We start from the raw sequence: 21101 nt of genomic DNA on the forward strand, positions 1-21101 counted from the left end.
CATTTTTGTATAGATTTTTTTGTAACACTGCTTGTAAAAATGAATTTGGGTATCTAGATATGAAATGACTATCACATTGATCGAACCTAGAAGAATAAGTGCATGTATGAGGAGAAAATAAAATGAAATAAGTGTTACGAAGCCTTACTTTTGTCTTGGATCCTCTTGTGGCTGTTTATTGCAAATCACTGGTCCATTCCGTTGACATAACTTCTCTATTGTGCCGTATCACTCGAATGTGAATGACCAATTTATGCACTAGTTCTGAGAGACATTTGTACGTCGTTATTTTTGCATGTACAGTGTGACCACCACCCACCACGTCAGGCCATCTGGCCATCTGTGACGGCAGGAAGGGCATAGGGACAAATGAACTCATAAGATCCACAACATGGGAGGGAACAGCTCATTCCGAGCCCAGGGAGAACACAGTATTTCTTGCCCAGCTGTATAGCCACGCCCTGAGGATGGTATTTTAATAAGTACAGGTAAATCCCCACTAGATGTGGTACTGTACAAATATCTCATGTTTCGCACAATTACACCAATCCATAGAGAGAGCTCTGTGTTGTATGTTTTGGAGGTGTAGTTCTTTCCAAAAATTCCAGAACCTTCCAGTGGTACAGTGTTTTGGAATTTACTCTCTGTGTCTCTTTCTGAGTTCAGTGGAGTTTTTCCCCCACCAGACAGATACAGATAGCTGTTGTTGGATCCTGTTTGTCTTTAAAGGCAGTGGCATCGCACACGGCAGCGGTCACTGAGCCTCCATCTGTCCCAGAGTGCATCAAGCCAGGACCCAACTGAGTGACCCAAAACAGACGAGCGGTAAACAAACATTTATTGACCTTTCCACAGACACCTAGTTGGATATCTCGGCGCTACAGATTTGGTTGATTGCCTTTGTTACGAAAACCTCAACTAAAACCCTGTCTTGGTGACAACACGGTGAAGTGTTTTGAACAGAAGTAACCAATGCAACACAACGAGTAGTCCAGGATCTTGAGAAAGCAAACGAATTTGACAGTAGTGTTTGCAATCGTTTTGGCGTCGTTTATGAAAATAATCATTCCTTGAATACATTGAACGGGACACATTGAAGTTGTTTCCTAAAGACAAAATGAATCATTTATGATTTTTTTTTTAAACACGATAAACAAACTACGTACATTTTTTTGCAATAAATATATAAAAATATAGCTTTATATCAATACGATAAGACCTTATGGACTTCTAAACCCTGTGAGAATACTGAATAGCTGAATCAATCATGCTGACTGTGGTGGATGAGCGACAGTGAATCATCTGAATCGGACACAAGCATTCCATACAGTACTTACACAAGCAAAGCTTGGCGGCACACACAAAATCGTCTTCAATTCAATAGGTTGCAGAGTTCCCACCAATGTTGACTGAAATAATAGGGGGTTCCAATGATTGTGGATTGCTTATGGCAGCTCTTTGGCTGCACCACTAGAGAATAGGCAGTAGATGAGCCTATACTGTAAGGGGTCTCCACACACATCTCAAACAACAGACGTTGCGTTATCATTCGAGCGCTGGACACCATACATTATTGAAGTCATCGAGTTGCTGATACTGTACCATACAGTCATAAACTAGCAAATGGCTATTTGTTAAGTATATTGATCACTTTATATGGAGAACCAACATCTACATGTCATTCAGTTTATCACGATACACAAGTTATACATTATTGCCAGTGAGACATAGTAAGGCAAAACAATTGAGACATTCTGTAGAAAATTGGTGTTTACCGATTATTGGAACGAGTGACATAATAGCGGAACAAAACTGTACCATTTGCATAATTTAGATGCACTGCACCTATTATGTACAACTACCCTACAGACAAATCTAGATGTGACAAATATTGATTCGTTGTGAAAACATGAGCAACGGCCAATGTTAGAACTAATAAAAAATGTATTAGGACTTCTGTCCGCAGTCGGATATCGTTGTGTTAGGTCTACGGAGGGTGTGTGGGCTATGGGCGTACAGATATTGCACGTGGACTGTTGTAATTATAAGCAAGTAGTGTTGTGCGTGGCGAGTGTAAGGAGTTGACCATTTTAAACATTTAGAGTGCCTTGTCATACTGGGAATATGTGATACTGCCTGGGCGCGTTCATTTGGAAAACTTTGGCTGACACTATGTCGCTGTTTTTGTCTTGAATTCAATATGCACACAAGTGAGGGTTATTCTCTACTGCTGCTGTATTATTTATGGCAGATTACGCCACATAGCTCGCATAACCAGGCACACGCGTGCGTTATTGAGTGGGTGAAAGCTCACGTTTCACTGTCCATGGTGCTGAAAAGGCCGGCGCTGAATTGAGCTGTCCATTAATTCCAGCCTTTCTCCCTCGTAATAAAACGTTAGTTAATCACAAAATCAGCTCAACATTTTACAGACTGCGGGGACAGTTTCGACATAGTTTAAAAGGTGCAGAGACGCAGTAAGTCAGTAGCCTACCACGTTTCAGCATCGTTCTGATGAACATTCAGCAACCTTTGATAAACATTATTAGAAGTAGTTTGTTTCCTTCCCCCTATTGTACTGACACAGAACAGGTATTTGCCTATTGAGTCATGGGGCTGTGCTACTCTGAATGCTTTATGAGCAACACCGAGTAGCTGCCCAAGATATGTCACAACGGGCGCACACTAGATGAATCAACGTTGAACCAACGTGGAATAAAATTGACTTGAGTTGAATGACGTCTGTGCCCAGTGGGGTACACCTATAAACGCATCTATTCTAATATAACGGGTTTAACGTGAGGACTTTACTATACAGGGAAGGCTACTACCTCCACATTAAAGGCGCATCAATACTGTGCAAGTAGCTCTGGCACAAAACACTTTTAGAGAGCGTGAACGACTATATTTCGAGAACAGAAGGCCCTATCCCAATGCTATCATCCGTAAAAGATGCAACGAGTGGACAGTTATTCAATACAAATGAAATGCACACACACACACACACACACAAAAACACACTTACAAAGCTTTTCGGCATAGTCAGTAAGATTGTGACGTGCCTGTAACTACTCGATAGGCTATAACGTTCAAACGTTTGCCTAGACGTCACTCGGTGTCCTTGGTCGCAGAGAAAAGTTGGAAGGCGCACATCCACAACAACAAGCGATTCTCATAGATTTCTGTATGTCGGGATTTCTGAAAGCGTAAATGATGGGGTTTATCATAGAGTGACATATGGCCGGCAGGGCGGTGACGTAGGTATAGACTGGGGGGTATCCGATGTCAGCCACCAGAGAGTACGTGGCGAAGGGGATCCAGCACAGTGCAAAGGTGCCAAGGATAATGGAGAGGGTGGAGACACCTTTAGTGGTGGGGGAGGAGGAGTGGGAGGTAGTCATGAACTTCTGCTGCACGGCGATTTGCTGCGCGTGCCGAAAAGCAATCTTGCAAATCTGGAGGTATAGTTGCAAAATAAGTGCAAACACAAAAAGAAAAGTCACCGCCAGTGCAGCGGCGTGATTTTTATCAATGGGGGCGCAAATGCTGCAAGTCGTCTCATCTTCAAGGCAGTTCCATCCCATGATCGGTAGCGCGCCCAGAGTGATGCTAGTCACCCAAATGAGCACCAGTGTGACGAAGGTAAAAATCACCGTTCGTTCCGTGTGGTAAGTCAGTGCGTTGTAGAGGGAGAGGTATCTGTCCACCGTGATTGCCAGGATATTGAGAACGGAGGCCGAAAAGGCAGTGATGAGCAGTCCAGCTGACAGCAGCGTCACGAATCCCGTGTCAAAAATGTAGGTGATGGTGAAATTCACTATCAAACCCAGCCCCGCCAATAGGTCCGCAAAAGCCAAGCTCCCTATCAACACGAACATGGGCGCTTTCAGGGTGGGCGTGTAAATAATTAAGGCAAGGACAATTGCATTTTCGCAGGACATTAGTGTTCCCGTGACACACAGGACTATATCCCAGGGGTTGACGCTTATGACCACGGGCTCCAGCTCGAACTGGAATGACGGCGGTGGTGTGGAATTCCCTCCTTCTTGAACATCCCAGGTTGAGGAAGAGGTGTTTTTGAATTGGTTACTCATTGCTGCGGCAGAGAGTGAATCATCACTGAGAAAGACAGAGAAGGGGAGGGGGCGCGAGACAGACACAATTTCAGAGTGATCACCGGGGGAAATGTACAGTGTAAAGACATTTGCGTTCAAGAGTGTATTTGACATATTTCCAAATAAAACATGTGACTCATTAGACTGCCGCACGGCAAATTACGAAGAGAATGCATGGCTAAAACGCCACATTTTACTACTTATGATTCCCTCCGTTGACTCTACATTTAGAGCAAAGAGTTAAATTGAAACGAGAGCCCCTCTGTAGGGAGTATTGACATCACACATTGGCTATTTAAGCAGGACTTCAATGAAAGTATAAACATGGAAAGGAATCGGTTGTCTTTGATCTAATTTGAGATCTATGTCATTTCGATTAGTAATAGGATGCCCAAAAACTAGATATGGGTTGTTTCACTTTGGGCTTGTCGTCAATATTATTAATCCACACATGTAGGCTATTGTACCCCCTCACCTGATGATAAAGGCCTTCTAAGGTCAAAAACCATATGATGACATTTCTGTGAGAAAGTGGTTCTCTAGTCTAGAATTTCTCTGTAGTCTAAACCGTAACATCACATTATATGTAGATATATAAGCTGATCACTAACCAGAGCATCCATGCGTGTCACTACGGCTTGTTGAGGTCTACCCAGGCGCATTCCTTAACAGGGAAGATGGAGACGTGGAGCGCCCAGGTGGAGACTATCATCAGTAGCCGCCGGCGCCGTTTCACCCCTCTTTTTTTATTCTTTTGCCGTTATTGTAACAAATCTTTTGTAAATCGATTTCTCACAGGAGGACGTTAAGACTTGGGTGACACACTGCTAGTGATGTTGGCAATTCGCTGGCATTGACTCTTGCTTGTTTCAATCCTATTGGTCCTGTGGATTATTCTCCAAATGACGTCAAGTGCTCCCTCTCCATTCTTTACGGATGTGTTATTCAGAGCATCCCCCTGCTCTCACATTAGCATAGCAGTATGGGTAGACAACTGTTTGTAACCCTGGAACCTGTAGGTGGCAGTATGTTACTTTAAAGGCTCTGCTTGCCAAAGAAACATCCAGATTTAGCTATGTCTATAATTTAGTTAGCTGACAAAATTCAACTCCATCAGAAACTTCCTTCACCATGGAGTTGTCCATTTGGCAAATGTGACCATAACTCTATCCTCCTGATTCCTGCTTACATGCAAAAATTAAAGCAGGAAGCACCAGTGACTCGGTCTATTAAAAAGTGGTCAGATGAAGCAGATGCTACGCTACAGGACTGATTCTTCTCATGGCATTGAGTACACCACATCAGTCACTGGCTTTATCAATAAGTGCATTGAGGATGTCATCCCCACAGTGACTGTATGTACATATCCCAACCAGAAGCCATGGATTACAGGCAACATTCACACTGAGCTAAAGGGTAGAGCTGCCGCTTTCAAGGAGCGGGACTCTAACCCGGAAGCTTATAAGAAATCCCGCTATGCCCTCCGACGAACCATCAAACAGGCAAAGTGTCAATACAGGACTAAGATTGAATCGTACTACACCGGCTCCGACGCTCGTCGGATGTGGCAGGGCTTGCAAACTATTACAGACTACAAAGGAAAGCACAGCCGAGAGCTGCCCAGTGACAAGAGCCTACCAGACGAGCTAAATTACTTCTATGCTCGCTTTGAGGCAATTAACACTGAAACATGCATGAGAGTATCAGCTGTTCCGGACGACTGTGTGATCACGCCCTCCGTAGCCGATGTGAGAAAGACCTTTAAACAGGTCAACGTTCACAAGGCCGCTGGGCCAGACGGATTACCAGCACGTGTACTGCGAGCACGCGCTGACCAACTGGCAAGTGTCTTCACTGACATTTTCAACCTCTCCCTGTCTGAGTTTGTAATACCAACATGTTTCAAGCAGACCACCATAGTCCCTGTGCCCAAGAACACTAAGGTAACCTGCCTAAATGACCACCGACCCGTAGCACTCACATCTGTAGCCATGAAATGCTTTGAAAGGCTGGTCATGGATCACATCAACATCATTATCCCAGAAACCCTAGACCCACTCCAATTTGCATACCGCACCAATAGATCCACAGAATCTCTATTGCACTCCACACTGCCCTTTCCCACCTGAATAAAAGGAACACCTATGTGAGAATGCTATTCATTGACTACAGCTCAGCGTTCAACACCGTGGTGCCCTCAAAGCTCATCACTAAGCTAAGGACCCTGGAACTAAACACCTCCTTCTGCAACTGGATCCTGGACTTCCTGACGGGCCGCCCCCAGGTGGTAAGGGTAGGTAACAACACATCCGCCACGCTGATCCTCAACATGAGGGCCCCTCAGGGAGGAGGTCAGAGACCTGACCATGTGGTGTAAGGACAACAACCTCTCCCTCAACGTGATCAAGACAAAGGAGATGATTGTGGACCACAGGAAAAAGAGGATTGAGCATGTCCCCATTCTCATCGACGGGACTGTCCACATCACCAACAAACTAACATGGTCCAAGCACACCAATACAGTCCTGAAGAGGGCACGGCAAAACCTATTCCCCCTCAGAAGACTGAAAAGATTTGGCATGGGTCCACAGATCTTCAAAAGGTTTTATACCTGCTCCATCGAGAGCATCCTGATGGGTTGCATCACTGCCTGGTATGGCAGCTGCTCGGCCTTCGACCACAAGGTGCTACAGAGGGTAGTGCGTACGGCCCAGTACATCACCGGAGCCAAGGTTCCTGCCATCCAGTACCTCTATACCAGGCGGTGTCAGAGGAAGGCCCTAAAAATTGTCAAACTCCAGCCACCCTAGTCATAGACTGTTCTCTCTGCTACCTCACGGCAAGCGGTACCGGAGTGCCAAGTCTATGTCCAAGAGGCTTCTAAACAACTTCTACCCCCAAGTCATAAGACTCCTGAACAGCTAATCAAATGGCTACCCAGACTATTTGCATTGCCGCCCACCTCCCCCCCACACTGCTGCTACTCTCTGTTATTATTTATGCATAGCCACTTTAATAACTCTACCTACATGTACATAATTACCTCAATTACCTCGACAACGGTGCCCCCGCACATTGGCCCATTGACTCTGTACCGGAACCCTTGTATATAGCGCCGCTCCCTACTATTGTTATTTACTGCTGCTCTTTAATTATTTGCTAGCTAATTTCTCTTACTTTTTGGGGGGGGATTTTCTTAAAACTGCATTGTTGGTTAAGGGATTGCAAGTAAGCATGTGACAAATAAAAATTGATTTGATTTAGTCAGCTCTAATTGAGTGAAACCACTGTCAAGCTTTAGCCTCAACATGGAACTGAAATGAAATAGCTGTCAAAATAGGGATTCGTAAGGCAGCTGAAATCTTTTGACCCTGAAAAGTTTGACCCCAACACTGGCGATTACAGAGTAACTCGTTAGCTGGTTAAAAAGGACTGTCAAAAACAAATTGACCCTAAACTGAGCTTTGATTTGGCAAAGTATTTTTTGGGGTTCTTGTATTATGAAGACCAATTAACTATCACCAGCAATGTTCCCTCTAAGGTGTGCGCGTGCGCGGGCAAGCAGCTCACCAAGACTGCCTCAACAGAAGAAATATGAGCCAGCGCAGAGTAGCACGAGATTGAACTGCAATCGACTTTCTACAGTTTTCCCATTTCCCCCTTACATTGGGAATTGTGATCGAATCATCCCAATATTTGCCACTTTCAATGCAATATACTGAAACGAAACAAACTATGCAAGATTTAGTATGCAAAACTAACTGTGAAAGAGATGGTCTTGTAGGTACAGCACATTGGAGTAGGATTCTATTATGTTGACAGGCGCGACTCAGGCCTGTACTCTACACAGGCAGGTGCGCCACAACCAATCAGACCTGCAGTAGGTCTATATGCAAATAGCCATTGCCATATACTGTATGGATCTGTGCCATTCACTTTGAACTGGACTGTGTTTAGGCTACAGCGGTCATGAGTAGGTGCGCTTGTTTTGAGATCAAAGTGAGAGCTGCATGTAGCCACATGTGCACATTTTGTTCATATCCTTTGCTAGTTAGTGAGTTGTTAGCCCAGTTATAGATCATTTCTAGTCAACAATGGGGGAGTGGTTGTTTCCTACTAGAGCACAAAATGTGTGCATTTCTATCCATCTTTGAAAAGCAAGTCAAGTAAAGAGCTTTTTTTTATGTCTTAAAGGGGAAGCGTTGTATTTTGAGATTGCCTTGAATAGCTAATTAGCCAATAGGCAGAGCGAAGCATAATTTGTCTGATTCTTTTTTTTTGTAAAGTGGTTTCTTGCATCAAACACAACATTTTCAGACACCTCCTTGTCTGAAGAACAAATGGATAAGCAGGTTCATGTCAAGCCCTGTATGTTTATTTTCAAAAGTCTCATGGAATGTAGGCATTGAGCCCCACACATTGGCAGCTACTGTAGGCTGAATGATAGAACAGATATTTCCATGTTAAAATGTTAAGGGATGCATATCCTCCATTGTTTTTGATGGTAGGCCACTCTGGTAGGCCTACATTATGATCAAATAGCCACGGTAGTCTACTTGGCCACTGTCAAAGCTGTAACTTAAAGCGGGTACAGCCTCAGTGTTCACAGTAAACACCATTTTTTTTGTTGAGGGATCATTGATAACCAGTAATGTTTTACACCATCCATATATCCCCATCATCACTGTGAGACGCCCAATCAACTTCAGCAAGGTGTGGGAGCATGATCTCTGCCTGTAAGGAAGCAAGGGGTGTGGTGTACATTCGATGGTTCTCACCCTTCACTGAACCCTTGACCCTGATCATCGAGCCCCAGCCCTAATCACTCCCCTGCTCTGGTTTCCTGTCACAACGCCTGGTACACAGCCACTTCCTGTATTCTAAGGGAGGGGCTGACTTAGAAGTTACATTTGAGGAACATTGGGTCATATTGGGGCATATGTGACAAGAGTGGGTGTTACAGCCAGGTCTAGAGAGACAACTCACCATCTCATTCAGCAGCTTGAGTATGCTGATTGTGAGCTCCTTTCCTGCAGGTAAAAAGGTATGTGATTTGGTTTCTATAATATAAAGGCTTGGTCTACCAGGGTTGCAGGGTTCAATTGATAACATCAGTATGGAATGGTGAATTGATGGCCATTCAATAAACTTTCAGTTTGAGCTCTTTATGATCAGCTAAGGCTCGTGGCATGAAGGTGACCTGTAGCAAGTTCAAGTATTTCAAAAGTACAATGATTCCTTGGTTACTTTTACTTTTCTTAATATAATGCAGAAAATCAATAAAGATTCAGCGCACTGAAATACAATTTAGTAGGTCATGTCGGCATGGTATTAAAAAGGAAGAAATTGGATGTTCATGCACCATCTGAGTTTACTCTTGGGAAAGAAGCAAAGCTTGCGTGAATAAACCCCAGCCTTTTCAGTTGAAGGGTTCACATTGACTGATCAAGAAAGAATTGGCACAGCAAAGCTGTCTCGGTAAGGTTAGAGTGCATGAATTGTCTGTTGTATTGCAACGTGTCTACTTTTCTTGCTCTGATTAGCACAGTCATAAACCCAGTATTCCCACCAAGGTCATGAAGGCCTCACGATGCTCTAATTATATGTGTATCACAGAATAGTCTTTGCCTGGCTACCCAGACTCCAAGCTCCGGCCAAACGTTACAACCCGCCCATGGACGTTAGTCTCTTCTCCTCAATGAAAAAAACGAACGATCAGCCGAATCATTTTGTGTGAGTCGTCAGACTACACAGGCAATGTACGTGTTGAACTGTTCAGTTAGCAGAAAAACGTATGTGCAGAGGACGTTTCCCAGAAGTTGTGAAACGTTGGTCAACAGCTCTCTCACCATTAGTGCAAAAGGATGGACTGTCATTAGCAGAAGAGATCGGACCCAGTTTATCTTTCTCATCTCTGTCCTCTTTCGCCTCAGCTGTTACTGTCAACACCTGCTACATCATGCATCAGTAATTTAGTTGTATTTGACTGCACTTGTTGATTGTTAAAAACCCTGATAAGAACATAAGCATGGTTTATCTTTCTACAGCATCTGAAGGGATGTTCCTGAGCGAGCAGCCACTCATGACATGAACTTCTGAACACACCCATTGAGATAAAAAAAAAAAAACCACTGAGGTGATTGTAAGTTGACGTTGAAGTGTCTCAAGCTTTCATGCTTTTATTTACATCAAACGTCGATGGAGTTGAACATTTCCATCTGGCAAAGTCAATTTAGCAAAACAGCTGGGAATGACTTGCAAATCCAGTACTGTACACTGCATGGTTGTGAAGTGGAAACGGACATACATCATCTATACTCCTCAGTGTAAACCAACCAAGGCATACCAGGAATAGCAAGTCATGTTAAGTCTGTTATGTCAATTCTTGTCATGCTGCAGTTGTCGTGAGTCCACGGAACTGTTTTGATGTCCCAGCCTCTTTGAAACGGTTCAACACCCTTCTTGTCCCTTAGAGGCAAATGTGCTCCACACGCCATCAGAAAACAATTTTGATGTGCATCCTCTGTTCTCCTCTGGCTGTCTTTCTACCTCTCCCTCTCCCTCTCTCAGCATCCGACGAACTCAGAGCAAGCAGCAGCCCACTTCCAATTGTCATGGCAACAGCATGTGAATGCATTGGGCCATAGGTACAGACTGTAGAGTGGATGTTTGAGTGCGGCATCGGAAGCCACAGCTCTATCTCCTGAAGCAAGCTGTAAGGTAGGAGGGGGACAACACAGGGGTTTGGAAGGGTTTATGGACACGTTAATCAGGCTCTATTTTACAGGAAGGTCGAGATGACGGTATGCCACTGCCGTCCGTTCGTTCTGTCAAAGATCCATTTTGACTTCATGTATGTAGACATGCAGACAGAGCTTGTGTGGTTTATGTGAAATAATGGCATGTTTATTGTTCAAATTAGTATGTATTTATTCAAGGAAGTCGAGGGTCTCTCTCTATCTACAGTGTGTACACGTCTCTCTCCATCTCACTCTCATCTATCTGGAAAGGTAAAACATGGACATGATTATGTCAGCAAGCCCTCTATTTTAAGCATTGTTGTTATTGTGTGTGTATGTTGTGAGAGGTTGTGTGTGCGTGTGCAATGTGCAGGCATATGTGGGTGCATGTATGCATGTGTGAGTGTGTGCATCTGCATGTGCAAACGTGTGTGCATGAATGTGTGCATGCATGCGTGTGTTTATGGGCTTTTGTGTGTGTACATGTATGTATGTATGTATGTATGTATGTATGTATGTATGTATGTATGTATGTATGTATGTATGTATGTATGTATGTATGTATATATGTATGTATGTATGTATGTATGTATGTATGTATGTATGTATGTATGTATGCATGTATGCATGTATGTATGTATGTATGTATATACAGTACCAGTCAAAAGTTTGGACACACCTACTCATTCAAAGGTTTTTCTTAATTTGTACTATTTTCTAGATTGTAGAATAATAGTGAAGACATCAAAACTATGAAATAGCACATATGGACTCATGTAGTAACCAAAAAAAAAAAGTGTTAAACAAATCAAAATACATTCTAAATTTGAGATTCTTCAAAGTAGTCACCCTTTGCCTTGATGACGGCTTTGCATACTCTTGGTATTATCTCAACCAGCTTCACCTGGAATGCTTTCCCAACAGTCTTGAAGGAGTCCCCACATATGCTGAGCACTTGTTGGCTGCTTTTCTTTCACCTTGCAGTCCAACTCATTCCAAACCACCTCAATTGGGTTGGGGTCAGGTGATTTTGGAGGCCAGGTCATCTTATGCAGCACTCCATCACTCTCCTTCATGGTCAAATAGGCCTTACACAGCCTGGAGATGTGTTTTAGGTCATTGTCCTGTTGAAAAACAAATGATAGTCCCACAAAGAGCAAACCAGATGGGATGGTGTATCACTGCAGAATACTGTGGTAGCCATGCTGGTTAAGTGTGCCTTGAATTCTAAATAAATCACTGACAGTGTCACCAGAAAAGCACCCCCACACCATCACACCTCCTCCTCCATGTTTCACGGTGGGAACTACACATGCGAAGATCATCCGTTCACCTCAAAAAGACACGTTGGTTGGAACTAAAAATCTCAAATTTGGACTCATCAGACCAAAGGACAGATTTCCACCGGTCTAATGTCCAATGATCATGTTTCTTGGCCCAAGCAAGTCTCTTCTTCCTATTGGTGTCCTTTAGTAGTGGTTTCTTTGCAGCAATTGGACCATGAAGGCCTGATTCACGCAGTCTCCTCTGAACAGTTGATGTTGAGATGTGTCTGTTACTTGAATTCAGTAAATAATTTATTTGGGCTGCAATTTCTGAGGCTGGTAACTCGAATGAACTTATCCTCTGCAGCAGAGGTAACTCTGGGTCTTCCTTTCCTGTGGTGGTCCTCATGAGAGACAGTTTCATCACAGCGCTTGAGGGTTTTTGCGACTGCACTTTAAGAAACTTTTAAAGTTGACATTTTCCTTAATTGACTGACCTTTATGTCTTAAAGTAATGATGGACTGTCGTTTCTCTTTGCTTATTTGAGCTGTTCCTGCCATAATATGGACTTCGTCTTTTACCAAATAGGCTATCTTCTGTATACCACCCCTACCTTGTCACAACACAGCTGATTGGCTAAAACGCATTAAGATGGAAAGAAATTCCACAAATTAACACTTAACAAGGTACACGTGTTAATTGAAATGCATTCCAGGTGAATGCCACATGAGAGAATGCCATGAGTGTGCAAAGCTGTCATCAAGGCAATGGGTGGCTACTTTGTAGAATCTGAAATATATTTTGATTTGTTTAACACTTTTTTGGTTATTACATTATTCGATGTGTTATTTCATAGTTTTCTCTTCACTATTATTCTACAATGTAGAAAATAGTAAAAATAAAGAAAAACTTTGGAATGAGTAGGTGTGTCCAAACTTTTGACTGGTACTGTATGTATGTATGTATGTATGTATGTATGTATGTATGTATGTATGTATGTATGTATGTATGTATGTATGTATGTATGTATGTATGTATGTATGTATGTATGTATACACACACACACACACATACACACACACACACACATAGTGCATTCGGAAAGTATTCAGACCCCTTCACTTTTGCTAAAAAAATTCCCCTCATCAAATTACACAGTATACCCCATGATGACGAAGCAAAAACAGGTTTTTAGAAATATTAGCAAATTTATTACAAATAAAAAACTTAAATATCACATTTACATAAGTATTCAGGCCCTTTACTCAGTACTTTGCTGAAGCACCTTTGGTAGCGATTACAGCCTTGAGTCTTATTGGGTATGATGCTACAAGCTTGGCACACCTGTATTTGGGAAGTATTTTCCAATTCTTCTCTGCAGATCATCTCAAGTTCTGTCAGATTGGATGGGGAGCATTGCTGCCCAGCTATTTTCAGGTCTCTCCAGAGATGTTCGATCGGGTTCAAGTGCAGGCTCTGGTTGGGCGACTCAAGGACATTCAGAAATTTGTCCCGAAACCACTCCTGTGTTGTCTTGGCTGTGTGCCTAGGGTCCTTGTCCTGTTGGAAGGTGAACCTTCTCCCTGGTCTGAGGTCCTGAGTGCTCTGGAGCAGGTTTTCATCAAAAATCTCTCTGTACTTTGTTCTGTTTATCTTTCCCTCGATCCTGACTGGTCTCCCAGTCCCTGCAGCTGAAAAACATCCACACAGCATGATGCTGCCATCACCATGCTTCACCGTAGGGATGGTATTGGCCAGGCTATGAGCGGTGCCTGGTTTCTTCCATACGTGGCGCTTGACATTCAGGCCAAAGAGTTCAATCTTGGTTTTATCAGACCAGAGCATCTTGTTTCTCATGGTCAGAGTCCTTTAGGTGCCTTTTGGCAAACTCCAAGCGGGCTGTCATGTGCCTTTTACAGAGGAGTGGCTTCCGTCTGGCCACTCAACCATAAAGGCCTGATTGGTGGAGTGCTGCAGAGATGGTTGTCCTTCTGGAATGTTCTACCATCTCCACAGAGGAACTCTGGAGCTCTGTCAGAGTGACCATCGGTATCTTGGTCACCTCCCTGAACCAGGCCCTTCTCCCGTTTGCTCAGTTTGGCTGGTCGGCCAGCTCTAAGAAGAGTCTTGGTGGTTCTAAACTTCTTCCATTTAAGAATGATAGAGGCCACTGTGTTCTTGGGGACCTTCACTGCTGCAGACATTTTTTGGTACCCTTCCCCAGATCTCTGCCTCGACACAATCCTGTCTCGGAGCTCTACGGACAATTCCTTCGACCTGATGGCTTGGTTTTTGCTCTGACATGCACTGTCAACTGTTGGACCTTACATAGACAGGTGTGTGCCTTTCCAAATCATGTCCAATCAATTACTGAGGAGTATTTCTGTCTGTAATAAAGACCTTTTGTGGGGGAAAACTCATTCCGATTGGCTGTGCCTGGCTCCCCAGTGGGTGGGCCTGGCTGCCAAGTGGGTGGGCCTATGCCCTCCCAGGCCCACTCATGGCTGCACTCCTGCCCTGACTGATTCCTTATCTGAACTGTAACTCAGTAAAATCTTTTAAAATGTTTGCATGCTGTGTTTATATCTATCTATCTGTTTAGTTAGAGGAAAAGTAATGGGACTGATCCTATCTCCAATATATCTAAATGGGGTAATTCCATTTGAATTCAATCACTTTTGACATCATACCTCTTGCCCATGGAAGAAGTGGTCAGAAAGTGACTTTTTGAACCTGAATGCCAAAACATTCAGGAGATAAAGGTGCTCAAAGTTGACCCATCGTGCATACCCCACCATACCATGAGACATCCATGTCTTCATCACTGGAAAAGATAAACGGTTGAGATTGATACAATTTAACCCAATCAGTCAAAAGACCCCGTTTTTTCATTTTTCTGACTAACATTTATCTGCATGTCAGATTAATGGTTGGTTGGAGTCATTGGATTAAAAGCTTACAAACAGTGCTGTCAAACTCTTTTATTATTCCTTGAAAAATAAATGAAATTGTCATTTTGAAACCTTTAATGTCAACGATCTAAAAACACATAAACCGAAAAATAAATAAAAAATCTTCATATTTGCATTTGCTGTATCTTAGACCCCATTTCACATCATATGAGGTTTTGTGTGGTGCCAGCCATCGGTTGAGACACAACATGCTCTTGAAAACAGTGTGGCTGTCATTTCAATCATAGATATAGAATTCATAGAATGGACCTATCCCTTCAGACCACTGCAATTTAGCTGGTACACCATTGAAATGTAAATGAAATTGTAACTTCTAGTTACTACCACAAAGATGGCCGCCAGTCCACCCACCGTCGAATGTCAACTTAAATGGTCATGTTTATTCTGTTATCTATATTTGTATGTTTCAATAGGTTTCCTATGCTGGATTGACAATAGAACTTAAAACAACAGATATTCCCATTGAAATCATTATTCTCTGATGTGTGGACCTTCAACCATCTTTGTGGTACCATTTGAAAGTATACATTTCAATTGTATTCCCATTATCAGTCAAAACATGACACTCACCCTGTATTCAAGAGCATGCTGTGTCTCAACATCACAAATACCTCAGATGATGTAAAATATGGTCTAAGCATATGTGAATATGAAGACAAAAATCAAGAGTTAACATGTTTTTAAATAGTTGACATTAAAAGGCAAAAAGAAAGTTCATACAGAAATGATAAAATAGTTTGACAACCGTTCATCTTTTCCATTGATTCATTTTTATTGAATTTTTTTATTTATTTAACCTTTGGGCCAATTGTGCGCCACCCTATGGGACTCACAATCACTGCCGGTTATGATACAGCCTGGATGAAGACATGGATGTCTCATGGTATGGTAGGGTATGCAAAATGGGTCAAATTTAAGCACCTTTATCTCCTGAATGTTTTGGCATTCAGGTTCAAAAAGTCCCTTTCTGAGCACTTCTACAATGGGCAAATATGTGCGGAAGGTTTCATTCAAATCAAAAGGGGTGCTGTGAATTAGTGAATCAATTCAAATGGATTTACCCAATGGCAACTGACCCATGCAAAAACGTTCTCTTGAATCCATCATAACCCACTTAGCATTTACAAGAAAGAAAGTGTTAAGTCTAGTTTTTCCTAAACAGTATATTGTTCAGAGAGTTGTCAAGGGAGGTGATAGAACGGAAATGAAAATGGAAGGGAAAAGGGATTTTGGACTGAAAGGAATTAAGGTTTAGTCCAGCAATGAGAGGGGGGATTCCAAGAGCAGCTGTACACAACAGTCTTTACCCTACTAATTGTCCCAAAAGAAGGTGCACCCTCCAACAATAACAGATGATCATTTCCCCCCGTGAAACAGCATTGACCATCTTCATTAGCTAACTTTATCCACACTCTGTCTGACTGTGCTGAGGCTTGTTATCAAGTACTCCATTGTTGAATGTGTAGATCTCAAAGCAACATTCATCATACTAGCCTTGAAACTATTCCTGCACTGCTCCTACCATCTCTTTATTCCTGTTCAATATAAAACTGGGTGGTCTTCGTAATAGAGCTTGTCAATCTACCTCAATCAAAATGTATGTTTTTTTTTAACACACTCTTTCCCTTTGATCAATGGCCATGGCTTTTTTTTGGCATGATCACTGGATTAGCTTTTGCATATCTTTTTCATCCAATGCAGTGTAAATGGTAAGAAACCAGACATCTCGCAGTATAGATCTCATCTGGGAGTGTTTTTGTGCTCTGTCTATGGATGAACAGGTAGCAGTTGCCATGGCAAACACCCACTCTTTCTTTATCAGGCACAAGACCAAGATAAGCAGACATTTTCTGACGTCCTTCCTTCTTCCCAGCCACAGCTCTCTCTCGCCCCTCTCCTACTCTCACTATCTCTCTACATACAGTATCCTTGTACTCAATGGACTATGTCTTAATTCAAAAGGGAAATGAACAAAAGGCAGAATAGCATATATTGGTTTTATTTCTGAAACCAAGATGAACACCCCACTATGCTCGCACTCACACAACTTGTTTCTTCTCTCTTCTCATCCAGCTGAATGAATAGTGAAACCCTGTTCTCTAAAGAGGAGCCATCTCACCAAGGATCCATCTCTGCTCAGCCAATCAGCCTGTGATCTGCCCGGTCTCTCAGGCCTGTCTCTGATGCCATGGAGCACAGGGCCCTGATGTGTACCAGTCAACCCTGGAAGGGGCCCAAAGGCTCCACCTTCACCCCCAACTGGGACGCCCCATCATGCCGACCAACAGTGACGTCCCCTTGCCCTGACGTGGTAAAGTCCCCGTGTCAACATGCTGCCAACATATGTCACCCTTCAGAAGCCCCTGTGACCTCCCAGTCCCAGCAGATTGGCCCCCACGCCTCAACATCCTCTGGGTTCTCTGCCACTGCCAACACTGCCAGTAGAAAAGGTGAAAAGGAGTGTAATATAGTCATACCCATTCAAAATGAGGAGACGGTCCTGCCAGCATACAACCCTGGGTTTCGCGGACGCTCCTCCTCCGCAGCCACTGCCTCACACCCAGTCCCTCCCAGACGCAGATGTGACAGCTACGTCCACCTATGCCCTGACAACGGCTCAGAGGACCCTAGCAGAGGCGACGCCTCCCAGTTGAGCCCAGACGTCTCCCCTGATCACGGTGGTCCACGGTCGCGGTCCCGCAGCATCATCCTGAGGAAGACAAAGAGGAGGCCGGCGCCGCCAACCCGTAGCGTATCCCTCAGGAGAGAACCTGCCACCAAGCTCAGAGACAACAGGACTAAGAGCCTTTATATCGACAGGGACCCTGCCCCCCATGACTCCTTCCTGCCTGACCTCATCCTCATCTCCACACCGAGGACAGAGGAGGAGCTGGGCCTGAAGCAGTCCCCTGCTCAGCCTGTACAGGCCCGGATTGGGCCACCAGTCAACGACAATGGGCAGCTACGTGAAGTAAGGTCTACTGAGCCCTGCTGTCTCATGCCAAGCTCAGGTCCTGCTATGGGTATTACTGTAAATGAGGGAAGAAAAGCCTCCAGCAGGTCAGAATCAGTCAGACCCCTTCACCCCTTGCAACGCCCACAGTCTCTAACTTGTAAGCAGCCCCCCTTCCAACAACCTGCCTCAGTCTCTCCCACCAGTGGCCAGTCCAGCTCTCAGTGTGAGACTCATCCCCCTCCTGTCCTCACATCTGCCATCACGGGACCCTCCCCCTTGGGCTGCAGGATGCGCCCCAAGTCCTCCACCTCGCCCACCTCCCCCATAGCCAGGACCAGCAGGATGCGGCTATCCCTGGAGTTGCCAGGGGTCGTCCCTCTCCCAGACCCGGCGGCGATCAAACCCAAAGCCACCCGGCGCCACTCAGAGTCCTCTGGGTCGTCTGGCACCACCAGACCCAGACAGAGGCTGAGCTCCAGCATGATGGTGATGCCTGTGGTGACCCAGGAGGAGCTCAGCAATGTGCGTTTGCGTTCCGTCAGCAGCTCAGACTCTGACAAAGGCCTGGAGGGCTCACCTGAAGTCATCAGGGAAGAGGAGCTGGAACAGGAGCTGGTGAGCTGCCCACTGGTCCACCACAGTCCTAAAGCTAAACCACCTGTTGCTGCTAAGCCACCTGGACACAAATGGCCACCGATACATTTGGTAAAGTCTTCCTCAGTCTCTACTCATTTCTCAGAGACCATTCCAGCCTCACCAAGAGAGAGCCAGGGGGACATGTATATGGTGGAAAGGAGACCAAAACCTAAAAGGTTGCATCAGCTTCCTCGTGTTGCCAGTGATGGGGTTATGGTTGAGAGGCAGCAAGCTGTAGACAGGCAACAGTATGATGTGATTGACCCACACCCACCACCCGCCTCCTGCCATTCAGAGACCAGGGATGTGAGAAGGACCTCTCCCACCAGGACCTCATTTCTCCTAGCTGAACTGGATAGGAAGAAGAAGATGGTTCCCCCTCCAGTCGCAAAGAAACCGGATGTCCTCTTCATGTCCTCCATCAGCTCACTGGGACAAAAGAGTAATAGGAGCCATGTCTGGTCTGGGCCCAGTGGTGCTTACCAGTCTCCTGCCACTGCATACCAGTCTCCTGCCAGTGCATACCAGTCTCCTGCCACTGTATACCAGTCTCCTGCCACTGCATACCAGTCTCCTGCCACTGCATACCAGTCTTCTGCCACTGCATACCAGTCTCCTGCTAGTGATTACCAGTCTCCTGCCAGTGCTTACCAGTCTCCTGCCAGTGCATACCAGTCTCCAGCCAGTGCATACCAGTCTCCTGCCAGTGCATACCAGTCTCCTGCCAGTGCATACCAGTCTCCTGCCAGTGCATACCGAGACAAAGACTTTATTGGACAAGATCTCAACCATCACAGTATAAGAGATGGTATTCTTCATTTTATAAGAGAAACTCATTCGCACTGTTTTGAACTCTGCATGCTATCTGTGTTTGTTACTATCGAATCAATATGTACAAATAATATGTAGATGGCATGAGTTAGTTCTTAAACTACGAGTTAGCTCTTGCACGAAGTAATGGAAATGATACTATGTTATATTTTTCCAACAGGGTTCTTCCTAGATGAGAGCTATGAAGAGAGGAGGGCAATGCCCCAGATGAGAACACTGTGCCTTGGGGAGCAGGAGGAGGAAGCGTTGGAGCACAACTCACAGTCAACTACTGAGGACCTATTCACCATCATACACAGGTAATGAGACTTACTGTTCCCCAAAATAGAACTGTGACAGACACACAAAACAAACTACCCGTATTGCGCAAGTAAAAGAGATACAGAGATGGGCCCTGTACACTTTCATGCACACTAAATTAGTTACATAATTCCATCCATCAAATAACCAAACATTACCACACTTCACAAAGAAATATGTTGTCAGAATTATTTTCAACTTATGGTTGTTTAAAAAAAAGATACATCTTCTTCACAAGTGTATTAAATTGGCTACTTTCGGTCTCCCTTTTTTAAGGTCCAAGAAGAAACTCCTGGGTCGCAAAGAAACAGCTGACAGCAGGCAAGGTTATGGATCCCCCATTAAAGGCATCCAGGGGGTTGTCCAGAAGTCAAGCTCCAAAAATGACAACTTCATGGCTTTTCTGCAGAGGCGGAGGAGCAATAAACCCAACTCTGGGGAGAGACTGTCAGCCGCTGAACTGCTAAAGAGTACCAAACCACTGGTCGGTCAGCCATAGAGCATCAAACAACTCCAATGTTTATGTTTCTCAATGTGTTGCAAACACTTATCACTCAATATGGGGCATGAGAGTATTGTGGACAATCAGGGACGGGGGGACTGGGACAGGGACGGGGGGACTGGGACAGGGACGGGGGGACTGGGGGAGGCTATTGTTTAGATTGCTTTACGTGCTACACCGTCAACTTGTTTCTGTGATGGCAATACAGGATACAGAGGTCTAACTGTGAATATGACAACATGTTAGCCAGCTGTGTTTTGCTTATGAGCTGAGACAATCTATCACGTCAACACCTTTTTCTTGCCTTGACGTGTGATGCATACACCATTTGTTTTTGAGCTGCCAACATTTGTGCTTTTGGTCATGTATCGCTCAGAAATAAAAACAAAAGCTGCTTGTGTGTCTATGACAGATCATTAGTATGCGTCTGACCTAACCCACCGCTGCAAAAACAGGATGCCCTTATTTACTCGGACAAACTAACGGTCCAACGTGACTGCTGTTTTATCGACTGGCTTTTCATCGATGAGTAACTCCTCCAGCGTCAGGGTTATTGAACTGATATCAATTCAAGATATGTTTAAGGGCCAATGTTTTCGCCCAATATTTCCCTGTTACAATTACATTGCATTCAAAATGGGTCAACTGGTAGGGTTGTGAAAAATGAGCAATTTAAGTCATTCAAGAACTTAGTCACTGAAAAGTGGGGATTGCTAAACATTCAAGCCAAGCATGGGGACTCTGAGCATGAGGGGTGTTACTGAGTGTTAGAGATAAATAGAT

General features: G+C 44.3%; 2 protein-coding genes across 6 annotated transcripts; one reads left to right on the forward strand and one right to left on the reverse strand.

Moving 5' to 3' along the window:
• Window positions 1-181: 181 nt before the first annotated feature.
• LOC115154865 (G-protein coupled receptor 12-like) lies at window positions 182-4939 on the reverse strand. The gene is made up of 2 exons (XM_029701532.1): window positions 4727-4939; window positions 182-4119 (listed from the first exon to the last, which is right to left on the reverse strand). The coding sequence occupies exons 1-2, from the start codon at window positions 4732-4734 to the stop codon at window positions 3102-3104; spliced, it is 1026 nt and encodes a 341-aa protein (XP_029557392.1). The 5' UTR covers window positions 4735-4939; the 3' UTR covers window positions 182-3101.
• Window positions 4940-9036: 4097 nt separating this feature from the next.
• On the forward strand, window positions 9037-20724 carry LOC115154866 (NHS-like protein 2). 5 transcript variants are annotated; one of them, XM_029701533.1, is made up of 6 exons: window positions 9037-9159; window positions 10163-10257; window positions 10686-10835; window positions 17167-19493; window positions 19677-19815; window positions 20093-20724. In XM_029701533.1, exons 4-6 carry the CDS (start codon window positions 17282-17284, stop codon window positions 20313-20315), a joined length of 2574 nt encoding a protein of 857 aa, XP_029557393.1. In that variant the 5' UTR covers window positions 9037-9159; window positions 10163-10257; window positions 10686-10835; window positions 17167-17281; the 3' UTR covers window positions 20316-20724. The 5 variants fall into 5 exon arrangements, with proteins under 5 accessions (XP_029557393.1, XP_029557394.1, XP_029557397.1 ...); XM_029701534.1 differs by having other exon boundaries at window positions 10163-10251; XM_029701537.1 differs by having other exon boundaries at window positions 9037-9151.
• Window positions 20725-21101: the final 377 nt, after the last annotated feature.

This window comes from Salmo trutta, chromosome 19, assembly GCF_901001165.1.
Source record: "Salmo trutta chromosome 19, fSalTru1.1, whole genome shotgun sequence".
In the NCBI taxonomy this organism is placed as follows: Eukaryota; Metazoa; Chordata; class Actinopteri; order Salmoniformes; family Salmonidae; genus Salmo; species Salmo trutta.

Bases quoted from the DNA above. Each gene is read 5' to 3' on its own strand.
- LOC115154866 (XM_029701533.1), top strand. From the start codon at position 17,282: ATGGAGCACAGGGCCCTGATGTGTACCAGTCAACCCTGGAAGGGGCCC. The intron at 19,494-19,676 runs GTATTCTTCATT...TTTTTCCAACAG, and splicing joins CCATCACAGTATAAGAGATG to GGTTCTTCCTAGATGAGAGC. The intron at 19,816-20,092 runs GTAATGAGACTT...CCCTTTTTTAAG, and splicing joins CTATTCACCATCATACACAG to GTCCAAGAAGAAACTCCTGG.